This window comes from Sphaerodactylus townsendi, linkage group LG04, assembly GCF_021028975.2.
Source record: "Sphaerodactylus townsendi isolate TG3544 linkage group LG04, MPM_Stown_v2.3, whole genome shotgun sequence".
In the NCBI taxonomy this organism is placed as follows: Eukaryota; Metazoa; Chordata; class Lepidosauria; order Squamata; family Sphaerodactylidae; genus Sphaerodactylus; species Sphaerodactylus townsendi.
This window is the reverse complement of record NC_059428.1, coordinates 71392574-71407025: the sequence shown is the minus strand read 5'-3', so window position 1 is coordinate 71407025 and position 14452 is coordinate 71392574. Positions and strand designations below refer to the sequence as shown.

Here is a 14452-nt window from a genome sequence, read left to right as displayed (position 1 = left end):
ATTTGCATTTTCCCACCACTATATCAGTAAGAGACAGGGAAGCCCTGCAAAAGCCATGGGCTACTCTGGCCACCAGCTACAAGAAGTTATACCCTTCCATTCATGAAATGCACCATCTCAGCCTTAAGAAATCTGAAAAATATACAGGGCACACCTGAAAGTGCAGAAGCCCCCCTCCCCTTTCTCTATTGCATCACAAGAGGTGGAACACAACAGCATTTATTTTAAACCAATTCACACATTGTAGTTCTTAGTTCAATAGTAATTAGCACTTGGCCTTTACTTAATTCATTTACTTTATTATCATCTTCCTACACAGTTTAGCATGTAAACTTTACTACAAAAATGGATAAAAGTCACATGTGCCAACCAGAAAGTATACAAACACAACATTTTTCATTAGGCCACCAACATTATACATAGTTGCACACCACAGAGATTTTTTTTCTGGGATAAAAATTATTCATCATCTACTTCTTGTCCCTACAACCCAAGAACAATTAAGAAGAGATAGAAACATACAACAGATCAATTATTTCAATACAAAGCACTACACAAATGTCAAATACATAGAAAGTTTGCTTGTAAATATTTCTCCATCTAATATTTTAGAGCTAAAAATATATTTCAAAGGCATCTTTATTTATTTGTTTATTTATTAAATCCATCCAGGGCTGTTAGGATTGATTGAACTATCTTTCTCATATTGTACAGCCACACTCTTTTATTCTCTCTTGCAGTTTGACATTCCTGTAAGCGGCTGATACAGCACTACTGAAACCTAAAATCATACGGCTGTCTATAAAAATATATTTTATTTCCCTTCTGAAGGCCTGCACAGCCAGCCCTCAAATTCTACCCCACTACAACTAAAACCTCAAACATACACACACACAGTATACATGCCACATTCTCCTAGACACATTATTATTCTAATCAGCAATGGAATGAAAAGGCAATATGCAAATAATACATGTAATTTCCACTTACTAACATATGGCACAGCCTTGTTGTAGTTAGTTCTGAAAATACAGTATTTCCCTTCCAAACTATGGCCTTTAATTACCTCCAGTTTGGGAATACATCTTTTTTTGCCACAAAAGCACATAGGCCGGAAGGCTTGGAATGTTAGAAATCAGTTGCATGGAAAGTATCATGGGTCGCATCATTTAGGACTAGGATTAGAGTTTTGCAGAGCTCTGTGAAAGAACTGGGATAATCATAAGAGCATATGCCATACTTTCTTTTCATTTCTCTTATTAATTTTGCTAGTTCTCCTGTAAATGCCATTTCCAAGGACATATCTTCATATTTTAAATGCACTTGCCTACACTGAATATTTTAACCAAAGAACGTTAGGATTTTAACTAAGCTAAAATTCTGTGGCTTATTCCCACAATCTATGACATTTCAGTTACAGTCAGTGCATAGGCAGTGCAGCATCCAATTAGGCAATGTGCTTCTTTCAGAATGCAGTAGAAAAAAGCTCCTGGATTCAGCCTTTGCGCCATCAACATTCATTCTCCCTTGTGAAGAACTGGGGAGGACAAGAAGAAGTTGGACCTAGGTAGGAGAATGATCTATGACTAGGATCACACTGGAGAGTAAGAAATATTCAGGCCAAAATTTAGACCATCAGTAGACTAAACACCACCTACAGTATCTCTTTTCCAGGTGCCTTAAGGCAAGGAGTGACAAACATGTGACTGGCATTCCAGAGTTGTAATTTGGCCCTAAAACGCAACTACCAGTATGAGGGGGATTAAGAGGCCCCCTTTGGTTGTGGTACTGAGGAAACTGGGGTTAGTTCTTTATCCTGGACTATTCCTACATGTAGAATTGACCCTCCTCAGCTGCTTTAAGCTCTGTTAAGGGAAGGCACAATGGGTACCTATCTGGACTAAAAGCAGCTCTGTGAGGCTATTTTCAGATGAGCAAATGGTGTACAGATGGTGGAGAGAAGTTAACCTTTCCTTCTCTAGTATTCCGCAGCTACTTTTGGGACCAAATCACACAACTCCAATGTCACATGTAATTTGGCTCTGTGAAATAGGAGGGGTGTGTGTGTGTGGGGGGGAGGTTTACCAATTCCTGCTGCAGAACCTAATTCCATCTCTCTCCACTAGAGGTTTTTAGCTCTCCTGAGCCAGAGATCCTTCTTCAAGAAATCCTCACAGGGGAACAAGGAATCCATTTATACAGTCAAATCCCTCTTGCAGGAATGACATCACTATACATTCTCCCCAACCATTCTGATACTAAATATTTGAATGCGAAGTATTTCTGTCTAATCACAACAGTCTATGGCCCTCTGACTTCTTCTGAGATGGAATTTTTAAATTATTCAATCATGAAATAAAGATCTCCCACAAATGGAGGAATTAAACCTGTCACAAATTAGTCTGGGTAGAATCTCTTATTTGTCAGCTACCATTGTCATTAACTGCAGTATAACTTCTTAACATTTCTTTAGAAACCTATGAATCTTGACACTAATATTTTGTCACGCTTTTCCACACATTTTATCATATACTTGATGTGTGCTAAAATGTTCACTTATGCGAACACAGAAGACCAAAGCCCTGGGCAAACGTTTAGTAATGCAAAGGAGGCAATGGGAATTACTCTACTGCACATTTGATAGAATATTTGCATGAAGCCATATGTACATACAAACGTTCATGCATAGACTCCAAGACTGGCATCAGAGCCACTTCTTTCTGGCACAGGATCCTGTTCTTCGTTACACAGCAAAAATATGCACAAGAAAATGTGTGCACAGGGCTCAGTGTGCCCCTGGGATAGTTTGGTTCGTCTGCATGGGCTCTGTCAATGCTTCCCTTGGTAATACCATAGTTTCGTTTAGATATTTGCATGTGTGTCCCTCCAACAATAAGTGTTCGTTTCCAATAGCAATAAAACTTAAATAAAAGTACCCGATTTATCAACACTATCAAACTGATCTTGTTTAGTTTAGTTCTGAACTGGCCAAACATATTCAAAATAGGATTTAACAATAGTTATGCACAGTATTATTAAACATAGATATTTTATTACAATCTTTCTCGCCACATATTGCAAATTAGGAGACTTTTACAATCACTGCAACAGACCAGACAAACAATGAATTAACACTATCCAATCAGGATACATATAAGTTTACTCTTAACAAGGCAGTATCTTTAGCTAGAAATCTTGGTCCTCTTCATTTTGTTATATTGCGCTGATTACAGATTTCTGGTATTTTAATGCAATCTGGCAAATAACTAAAACATAAATCAATATTTAATATAGAATTGGTAAAAGCATGTTAAAAGCAGGAGTGATTAAGTTTCCACACATGACAGTTTCTATTTGCTTGTATCATATGTCTTTATGCTCAAGAATAGTAGAAAGAATTATGGGGACAATAAAGCTGGATTCAAGCTCAGAAGATATTTCATTTTACATGAGTTTTGGTCCTGCTGATGGGCTAACTAAATGTCCTGTGTAAATGCATGTAACGATTGCCTGATGCTCATTTATTTATTTTTAAAGAAAAACAGCTTTCGGCAGGGGGGAAATTTTGAGTGGTAAAGTAGCTGATGGTGTTTAATCATTTTCCTGCCCTGCTCAAAACACCCCTTTCGGAAGCTTTTTTTTTAAGAATAGGATTCAGACCCTGTTGCATGCATTTGCATGTGACATTCGCCCCTTATGCTCCATGAGGAAATAAAATAATCAATACAGCTGCAAAGGGAACATTGTGAGAATCTTTACAAAATGTATTAAACATAAATGAGCTACACTATATGACAATGCCAGCTTTCCATTTTGTTCAGACAAACTATTGCAGTATTTGCTTAGTCCTATTGGCCAAGTTGTTTATGCCTGTACTAATTTGTTTAATGAATCAGCATTATTTTGAGCCCAATCCTAGCCAGGCTGGGTCTCTCTTGTTCTTGTGGGGTCAGTGGAAAGAAGTAGGCTATATCCTAAGATTTGTTTGGTTCTCCAGAAAACAATTCAAGAGGCTTGTGGTAAACAAAGATTCACTACAATAAAATCTTATCTTTCACTCAGAACCTTAGAATCAGAGTTGGAAGAGAGAACAAGGGCCATCAAGTCCAACCCCCTGCCATGGAGGAACACACAATCAAAGCACTCCTGACATATGATCATCTATTTAAAAACCTCCAAAGAAGGAGACTCCACCATTCTCCAAGGCAGGAAATTCCACTGTCGAACAGCCCTGACAGTCAGAAAGTTCTTCCAAATGTTTAGGTGGAATCTCTCTAAAGACATCCATCTCACTGTTTTTTGAAGTACAAATATCTGCAGACTCTGACATGGCCATATTTTCTTTTTTCTCCACCACTGCATCTATCCTCTGCAAAAGCACAGATATTCACACACTGGGGCAGAAGACACAGACTTGAATTGGCGATCATGAGGACTGTAGTGGCACCTTGGAGGGGGTTGGTACTCTGAAGTATAAGTCTTTCTGGTAAACTTGATGGACTGCAAATCTTTGAGCCTAAGGCTACCCTATAGATAGGTCTGTAAATGGGACACGGCCCCTACGAGATGCTTGTTCCTTTAAACTAACATGTTGAAATGTGAAGTTGGCAGGGAAATAAACGCTTAATAAACGTTAAATGCTTGTTTCTACTTCCCAGAATCATTTGAAACCTTGTGTGTATTAGTCTGACAGGATTGTGCTAAATTCATGCAGAGTATTGCTTATATATGTTCCTAAAATATTCAGATTTAAGTGCAGCACAAAGTGTATCAGAGAAAATGCCTTCAAAACCAAAGCAGTAACAAAATCTACAATAAAGAAGGTATTCCTTAATGATTCTCCCTTTATGGTGCCATTCTAAACAGAGTTGTACTCTTTGAAGTCAAAAGCATAGTTCTGTCTTAAAACGTGGGCCCCTTCTGCACATGCAGGATAATGCACTTTCAATCCACTCTCAATGCACTTTGCAGCTGGATTTTACTGTGTGGAACAGCAAAATCCACTTTCAAACAATTGTGAAAGTGGATTGAAAGTGCATTATTCTGCATGTGCAGAAGAGGCCGTTGATTCAGATTCTACAGTAGTGATGGATATCAGTCCTCAGTACTGGACTTGTAATGACAATGGTCTCTTCCATTTTTAGAAACAGAATTTTCCTTGTGTTTTTTTTAAAGATCTGAAACTTGTTTGCTTTGGGCAACTAGTTAGCTTAAGGGCTTTTCTGGGAAATGTCTACCAAGGGATCCTGTACTCCATCACTACTGGCCTCAACCAGCCATAATGGGCATGGAGCTAAGAAGCAAGTGGTGGGCCTCACAGCAGCCAAAACTCTGTCAATATCAGCCCAGGAGCCAGCTGAAATTGTCCCAGATAGGACCTGAAGATGGCCAAGGGGCATCCAGTTCGTTCATTGGCGAGAAGGTCTTGACAGAGCAATAGGACTTTGTGGAATAGCTTGCAAATGCCTCACAGCTGGCTGCTGAATCATTAATATTTTGAGACCCCTCTGAGAGGGATATAAGGGACCTAATTACCCTAAATAATTGTCCTGGGCATGAACTTGTTGATGCAATGGAAGCTATCCAAAAAAATTTTTTAGAGCCCTTCACTGCTACCTCATAGGATTTTATAGATGTCCTGTAAGATGCTCTTGCAGCTTTGCCATGAGTACTTTGCCAAACTCTCTCTAGTCATCTGAGCTCCTACTTCATTATCTGCAGCTCCATGGTGTACCAAGGAGCTAGGTTGACATGCGGTCTAGATCCAGCCAACCACAAGGTTGAATCATTTTAGTTTCCAAGTCTTCACAGATCACTGGAAATGTCAGTTTGGCATGCCATAAGTGAAATAAAGTTCTTTATCACTGGAATATTCAGCACTGACATTCAATAATCAGCAAGAGTGGTTATGCTGATCGGTTGACTGAAAAATTAAATCTGTTTCTTAACTGAGGGTTGTATTTAAACCCCTGCTTGTGCAAGCAGAAGGCACTTTCTTTTATGTGGGGTGGGGCCCGCAATTCTAACAGATTTCATTTTCCAATGGCACCTCTCCAAGACATTCCTGGAAATCCCTCTGACCATGCAGAATTTTCGGAGGGTGCAGCAGGAATGATGTGGGAAAGCCCCATTTTGCAAGCAGAAATCTTTCAGTGATGTAATGGATCTCATGATGATTTTTTTTTTTTTTGCTTAATAGTGACATACCTCTAAGCTACAAGAATTAGTTGGATATGCGGTTATGGCAGTGTATGTCACATCTCCATGAGAAAACTTTGCTTGGCTCTCTCAGCATGAAAAGGGCTGGAATCTCACAGAACAGGTGGGTACTATGCCACCCATGTTCTTATTGCTAAAAAATTACTTCATGGCAGTAGTGACAGTTAGGTAGTAGCAGTAAAGTTTGGTACTTAAATGTATGTTAATGAAAAGGATGATTTTAATCGTCAGAGTATGCCAGAAATTACAGACATTAATCACTCAGTGGGAAAAGGTAGAGAGTGTTTTTATCATATATATTTAAAGATATATTTTAAAGATATTTTCTCTGATTTGCTAAAAATCTGTCTGTAGCTTACCTCAGACCAGCTGATGGGAAGACAGAGGAAAGCAGCTTTTTAAAGATATATTTTAAAGATATTTCTCTCTGATTTGCTAAAAATCTGTCTATAGTTTACCTCACATCTGCTGACAGGAAGACAGAGGAAATCAGCTGTAAATGCCAATTCTAATGGCATATTGCAAAGGTAGAGTTAGTTCAAAGTAATATGGGAATATGTGTAAAATATATATTTACCTTCCTGGTCCTATTATAAGAAGCCCAGGTGTTATTACCTAGGGTAGCTGGTTTATTCAAATGCTACATGGAAGAATGGGGAGATACCATACAAGTCTCCTGTACTTTACCGTTTCATGAGCTCTAACACAATCAGAAACCAGGACTCCCCAAAGGGAAGAGAACCAACTATGTCTCCTCTCCTCTTAGATCTGTGCTATGATGAAGCCACCTCCTTTAACTGGATGAATAAATTATGCTAAAAAAATTGTAGAAGTCAAATCAGCTTCAAAACTGGGTAGAGGTGGCCAGGAATAAGATAGCAGGAAGGCACACAAGGGATGCAGTCATTCAAAATATCTATCAGGCAATTCTAGACTAACAGTCCTGCACACATAACTATAAGCTGCTTTTATGTTAACCTGTGGCTAAACATTCTGTGAGAAATGTTTTTTTCTGTATTAAAAAATCTCAGCAGGCATTACATTGCTCTGATACAGCTGGAGGAATTGTTTGATGGTGAGGGTTATACTGAGAGGGTTAACTATCAAACTTAGTTCTTAAATTGTGAGGATAGGAAACTTGAGGATTTTAATAAGGGAAAACTGGAAGTGTCAACATTTTAAGAGGATGTACAGGAGACATACAAAGGTGCTTCAAGGCCTACAAATAGCCTCCATCTGACTCGAGCAGGTCTCTGGAGATATGGCACATACATTTTCTAAATAAACAAGTAATAAACATTTAATGGCAGAATTACACATTGGCAGGAATCTTATTTTAAAACATTCTAACAGAAAAAGAATGATAAGGAAGTCTGGCTTCCGTGTCAAGGAAGAACATTGTTTACACATGTTTTAGAGTGCTATGCACTCCAAGCATGGATTCCTTTGATACCCTGTTACACCCCAAGAAACAAGTCAAGAGGAATAACATAAAAATCAATTTGTCCATAACAGTTCATGAAAAATACAGTCAGAATGGGAAGCTAGGAATATCAGGATTGAATTTCTAAATAGAACATGCAGAGTCCTGAGAGAAACTATTGGCAACTAAAAGGCATGGATGCTATTTTGATAACTTTAAAGGGATTATTGCACATTATAAAGTCCAAGGCTTTTTATTCGGAGCATGTTTAATCTTTACAGAAGTGCATTGATTAACTTTTTAAAGAGTGACATTTTATAAGTAAGTGTTTAAAATCCACAGAGAGAGATATGTTATATCTCGATAATTGATCTACTCAGGGATGGCTGATAACTTTGGATGCAATTCCTCAAAACTGTGGCATATCCAACATTAATTTCTAGTAATTTGCATGGGATTCCTGCTCAACTGTTCTTGAAAATGCATGTAGATTGTGCAACAGTAATGTTTAATGTATTGTGCCTTTGGTGGGACCGACTGATTATATGGTTCTTTTTTTATTATACTGTCTGAATGATGCAAGAGAACACAAGGGGTTCGTCTTCATCTATGATCATAAACAGTAAATTGGTCTTAACAATCGACTTTCACTCATCTCATAATCTTAACAGATATACTGGAATATTTATGTGTTATAGTAAGTACTAGTTAAGGAAATTTACAGTTTACAGGTCTTTTGATAAAATGGAAACAAGCAACATTCTGTCAGAGGTAGAATCATTTCCTTTTCTCAGCTGCATTTCTTTCTGGAGAAATCAAAAGGGGGGGGGTGCGACAAAAAAGTGACATGGGATACTTTTGGTTGTTTGAGATTAAAGGATTAGCACCTCTGGGCAGTGGAGTCTTGCATTTATTCACAGAACAGAAATGGAAGCAGATCTTGGAAATATGGTGGTGTAAAAATAAGGCCTATGCAAAGTAGCTAAAAGCAAATTGTCTTCAGACCCTGCCCTGTCCTTCCCCTGAATCTCCTCTACATTGTATTCCAGAGTGGTTGAGGTACTGAACATTGCAGTGTGCTACCAAACCTCTTCGCGTAAGGGAAAAGATAACCGAGTTGGCACCTGATACTTTACCACAGTATATATACTCCAGCCAGTCATTCCACTGACAAATGCAGTCTGAAAGTCTTTGGCAAGGCAGGAAACCTTGTTCTCCCATGTCCAGGGTTCATAACATGACTGAAGTAATCTGACAGCCATTTTGAGACCTGGGAGAGAGTTATAATACACCTAACTTATTTTTTTCCTTCTTAATCCAAGCAAGGCCAGCACATGTGCTTGGTAGTGGATCTCATCTATGCTGGGCAATATTTCATGGAAGTCAGGTTTCTGTCACAGATCTAAGGCAAACATTACAATTTACAGGAAAGAAAATGAGGACATCAATAACATTGTGCGTTGTTAGGAGATACACAACCTTTATAACACAGTAGCAGTTATTATTATCTCTGGATTTTCTATGTCCTTTTTGCTTTGGACCATCCTCAGTTCCAGCTGGGCTGAATTAGGCCTGTTTCCTTCTCCAGCTTGTTCTTTGAAATAAAAAAGGGGGGGGGGAGGGGAGAAAGACACTGAAATTCTATGGACATTTACTTTTAACATGAACAGTGTAGAAGAAAAGCGTAACCCTCTCACTTTGGTGCCACTCTCATGTTTTGCACCATCTGTTGTTATTCATAGATTGCAGTAAGGAGTTCAAGCTGCATTTCAGCTCTAGAATGGTAGCTCTGTAAATCCTCAACAGTTTAAAGGTTAAACAATATAAAAGACCTTTGAAAGACCAATCAAAGACCTTCAGTCCCCATCAGAACTTAGTCATGTCCATGCAGAGTTTGCACAGGATGGGCATCTTTTCAATATACAAATGGTGAGAACTTCATGGAGATTGACTTCCATCCTGCATCAGCCTGGTAACAGCTGCACAGCTCTGGCAGGTCCAGGCAGAAATTCTGTATCTATACTAGGTTATCATGACCCATTCTACTGAAAGCAGACACATTCATTTCATGCATGCTGTTGGCTATTTCAGAGGCTGGCAACGGAAAACATCGAAATAAAAAGGAACAATATGTGGAAAAAGGTGTGACAGGCTAGAGTGACCTTGGAATGTGCTGGCGCAGGATTATTACAGACCAATGCACAACAATTTGAAAACAGTAACACAACAGCCAACAGCTCATTAATTGATGTAGTTTTTCCTTGCATTGTGAGATGCCTTTTGTATGGTGTCTTTACAGGTAGAGAACTGTGGAACATTTTTTAAAAATGCACAGCTGAGAAAAAGGGTTGTAAACGGGCAATATCAGAAGGTCTGAAGGAAAAGTAATACTTCAAAACTCCAATTTCAAACATGTAATGATTCTGCAAGAACATCAGCTCCCAGGAACTCCTTAATCTGCAGTGTGGCTGCTGGATCCAAAGCCTTAGCTTGTATTGGTATTTTTGATAATACATAAAATAAAAAAAACTCCGCCAACATGATTTCTTTAATTCTGAATTCTATAACAAAATATTATACTGATTCAATTTAGCAGTCTTATACAGTAAAAAATCGGCAAGACATCTTCCTGTGTATTTGTCATAAAATGTAGCAGATCTAATTATTATAGGCTCAAGAACAAAAGTAAGATGATTAAACTTAAGGACCTCATGGTCAGATAAGAGTTTCCACTAATAAATGAGCCAGATTTGAGTCTGGTAGCACCTTAAGAGGTCAACAGTATAAATTTTCAAGAGTCAAAGCTCCCTTTGTCAGAGACAGGAGTTTTGACTCTCAAAAGTTTATACCCTGAAATGGTCGTTGGTCTCTGTATGGTGCTACTGGACTTGAATCTATGTTCTACTGTAGAACAGCATGGCTACGTTCTGATATTATTAAAACAAAACACATTGTGAAGAGTTCTTTTTATTCTTCAAAACATTCCAGTTACAATAAGTGTGGATCAAATTGTCTTCAAAGGAGCCTTCCTTCAGCTTAAGTGGGTCATCCTTCAACAAAAGATTCCTTAGGCTGGAGGAAGAGCCCCTTTCTTCAGCAAAGTGGGAGAGAAAGGGAGGAGCCACCCCAGTAACTTCAACCCTTTGGCAAAATCCATGTGGGGAAAAAGGGCAGCTGTGCCAAAATCCAAAAAAAAAAAAGAGATGAAACAGAATGCCAAGTGTTATGATTATGCTTCAAAATTAAAAATAAAATAGCAATAAGTTTTCTCAGATGAAGAATTTCCAGGTTATTTTGGGGTAAAGATTAGCTGCATCATTTTACTGTCTCATATAATCTCATCAGAGGAGGAGGAGGGCAATTAGACCCGAGGCCCTGCCTTGTCAGACCAACTTGGTGGGCCTAGTGTCTCATAGCCTCAACAGTACCAATTCCACCCTCTGAGCCAGCAAGGCCTCATGCCAGAAGGTTCCAAGATGGATCCACCTACCATCAGACCCACCAAAGGACCGCAGGAGTAATGAGGTGAAGGACAAGGCTGAGGCTTGGATCAGGTGGAGTATGCCCTCGACAGCCTAACATTTCCCCTCTGCTGAGAGAATGCCAAGAGATACCAACAGGTCATTGCAGGATCTGGCCCACTTCTTCTCATGAGTAAAGGAGCTGACTCAGTTTGTTGAAAGGAACTTGACATGGGATCAGACTCACTTGCAGGGAAACATCCTATATACGGCTTCAGTGAGGCTAGAGGGAGTGTGCAATCAGTGTGCCTGCAGCCTTGCTGACAGCCCCATTAATTGTGTGATCTGCTTGAGATTGCTTGTGGTACCTTGTTATCTGACCTTGGGACTGCTTTTGGACCCTGCCTTGGGATCATGTGCTTTGGCCCTGGACTGAGACCTTGGCCTCCCTTCTGGCCTTGCATTTGGATTGTGTTATTGGTTCCCTGACTTTGATGTTGGACCGTGACTTGAGAATCCCTGCTGGAAGATTCTGTGATTGCTGTGACTGTCCTGGTTGCCAAAGCAGCAGTTTGGAGAAAAAATTAGAAAAAAACTTTAATTAAAAGAGAAGAAAACAGGCCAGGAAAATGTTCAAGTGGCTACAATTTAAGAGCTAGTAGTCAAATAAAAGCAATTTTGTCAGGTGTAATGCCTTTTCCAAGGCTGCTGGAAATAAAATATCCCCACCATGATAAGAGAAGAGGCAGTTTAGTTGGGCTTATTAATGGTAAGCACAGCAGCTATGAACGACCGTACACCTCAGTTACAGGGAATCAGCAATTTCAAAACATTATGTAAATGGGTTACCTTTTGCACTCTTGATGGTCCTCTGCAAAACATGCTGCATGGCTGATACTGTCTTTTCACAAGCCACCTGTAATCGGCAGAAAAGGCTTTCAGTTCTACATTGCATTTTATTGCTTGGCCCACTAACAATATCACTTTATTTACCTTTAAGACACTGATGAAAAATGCAAGTTAAAGAGCTGATCTCTACAAATTACATTCCTATGACAGACAGACATATTTAAATGACATTTCACTAGGAACGCTGTGGAGCGAGTTCTGGATAACAGATATTAAAAGTAAATTTCCTTTGATTTAGGATATGTTTTTCAGTTATGCCTAAAGAGAAAGGGAGCAGAATAGTAAGGGGAAAGATCATCATTTTGGATTAGAACATCAGATCTCTACCAGTGTAGTGTAGCAGTTAGAGTGCTGGACTAGGACCTGGGAGATCCAGGTTCAAATCACAAGCTGTCACGGAAACTCACCGGGCACCCTTAGGCCTACCTCACACTCTCACCCTACCCTACTCCATAAGGTCACTGTAAGAACAAAATGGAGGAATGGAGAGTGATGTAAACCACTCTAATAGAGAAGAAGGCGGGGTACAAATGAAGTGACAAACAAAACCACACTGAATTGCTTCTATAGTGTTTTTTGCTTCCTTAAGTTTGAGGCAGTATTGCAGTGCTGAAATTGCCATGCAGTGAGACAACTCTGCAAATGATAATGACTCTGACGCTAAGAAAGCGTCATGCCCTTTGACCTCCTGCCAATAATCAGGTTCACTTTATTGCATCAGAGTAAACAAACAGGGACATTCCATGGGGCTTTTGCTGAATCAAACATTTTTACACTAAGCATCAGTCTATATCCCCCCGTGATGCACCCCCTCCCTCTAACAGCTTTTTCAAAAGCGAAAATGTTCTCAGGCTGTGCGGTTTCTTTACTGTTGGAACCCTGATAAGGGTCAGGTGCTGTTTGGATAAGGAAATAAAGCGTTATTAGCCATCTCTAAACAAAGCAAGCATAAGCAGGAATTGTTTGGTGCAACAGTCTCCTGGACTCCCCTGGGTGCCCATGATAAAACCTCCGGGGAGGCAGGAAGGGTCTTGAGAGAAAGTAACAGTTTTCTTGTGACCAGTCCTGTAGTAGCAAAACTGGTTCTGCTTTTGATATGTAAACCACTAACAGTGAGTCAAAGAATAACAGGCTATGAAAACTGATAGAATAGTGCCCTATTTTTGCAGTGGTTGCAGACACATGTACTATTTTCTCCTTTCCTTTTCATTTCCCAGCTACCTGGGATGTAAAAATTTTCAGTACAGAAAGGGAAGAATATTTTTCTGCCATCATTGACATGCCAGGAGGATTGAATCTGTACCTTAAGGTTGTCTGGATGTTTGTGTGTCCAGGCCAGGAGCATGGCAGCAAACAGGTCCCCTGTTCCAACAAAGGTAGCATCTACCTTAGGAGACTCCATTCGGATTCTCTGCGTCACTGTAGTGCCGTTTGCTGTAGCTGTTCGGGGAGATACACATTTATTCTTCTCATGCCATAAAACAGGAACTTTTAACTCAAGGACAAACTGGGCATTTAGCTTATAGGGAAAACTTGGAGGGGGTCACTGCCATGGCACATTATTGGCAGCCAGGAGCAGTTAAGCCTAATAGCTCTACTAGCCCTGCAGGTGCCACTCAGTTCATATCTGGCCAGCAGTGTGAGTGATGTCTTATTGGCTCACCCACTGCCTCTTCTGCTCTGACACTGAGCAAGAGGAAATAACCATGAGCCAAAACTTAACAATGGCACCAATGGCCAGTCTGAGCCATGCAGCTGCTGCAATGCTGGCTTAAACCTCCACTGTAGCCATTCATCTGGGCTTCCTTCTGTGTGAACAATTTTACCTTCCCAGTCGACTCAGGTAGATAAGACAGCACCCACATGACAGATACTACCAACTCATCCCAGTGCTATGATTTTATACATCACTCCAAATTGATTTCAGGCCAAAATCTGAAGCACCCTTGGAGAATTATTGGCAGCAGCATGCACACTGGAATACTGTGAGTGCAGAGAAAAAGCTCTCTATTAGGCACAGAGTTCAGCTTCCTTAAAATTTTAATTTTTTCTTTCTTTTTACAAAAACATGTTTCTGTGCCATATCTAACAAGATCTCAAAAACCAGAGCTTTAGTCAATAAGATGTCCAATCCAGTTTCCTGAAGGGTATCTTGCCCCTCCTTGTAATAAGCAAAACCAGAATAAATTATGCAAAGTTACTAACATTGCAGAATATATTGCAGAATTCAGTGCAAAATTTGGAACTTCCTGAGAGAATAATCTTAAATTTTTAGTAGTGAAAGTGCATAGAACTGTGACAATGAGACATGAATTCAGTGATTAAGAGATTGGATGCTGGATAGTGGATTCTACAAAAGCCAGAGTGAGCTGTCACATCTTGTCCCATAAAAAAATTCAACTGCCATGACACCTCGAGATTTATTGGTAGTGCATAATGA

General features: G+C 39.6%; 1 protein-coding gene across 1 annotated transcript in view; it reads right to left on the bottom strand.

Annotated features, from left to right (window-relative positions):
- Positions 1-283: 283 nt before the first annotated feature.
- The window catches only part of PDXK (pyridoxal kinase), a 58653-nt gene continuing 44484 nt past the window's right edge, over positions 284-14452 (bottom strand). The window contains exons 9-11 of the mRNA XM_048492804.1: positions 13316-13452; positions 11953-12019; positions 284-9236 (exon numbers count right to left, since the gene is read on the bottom strand). Coding sequence (XP_048348761.1) covers positions 9124-9236; positions 11953-12019; positions 13316-13452 — 317 coding nt within the window. The 3' untranslated portion in view covers positions 284-9123. The remainder of the gene's footprint in view (positions 9237-11952; positions 12020-13315; positions 13453-14452) is intronic.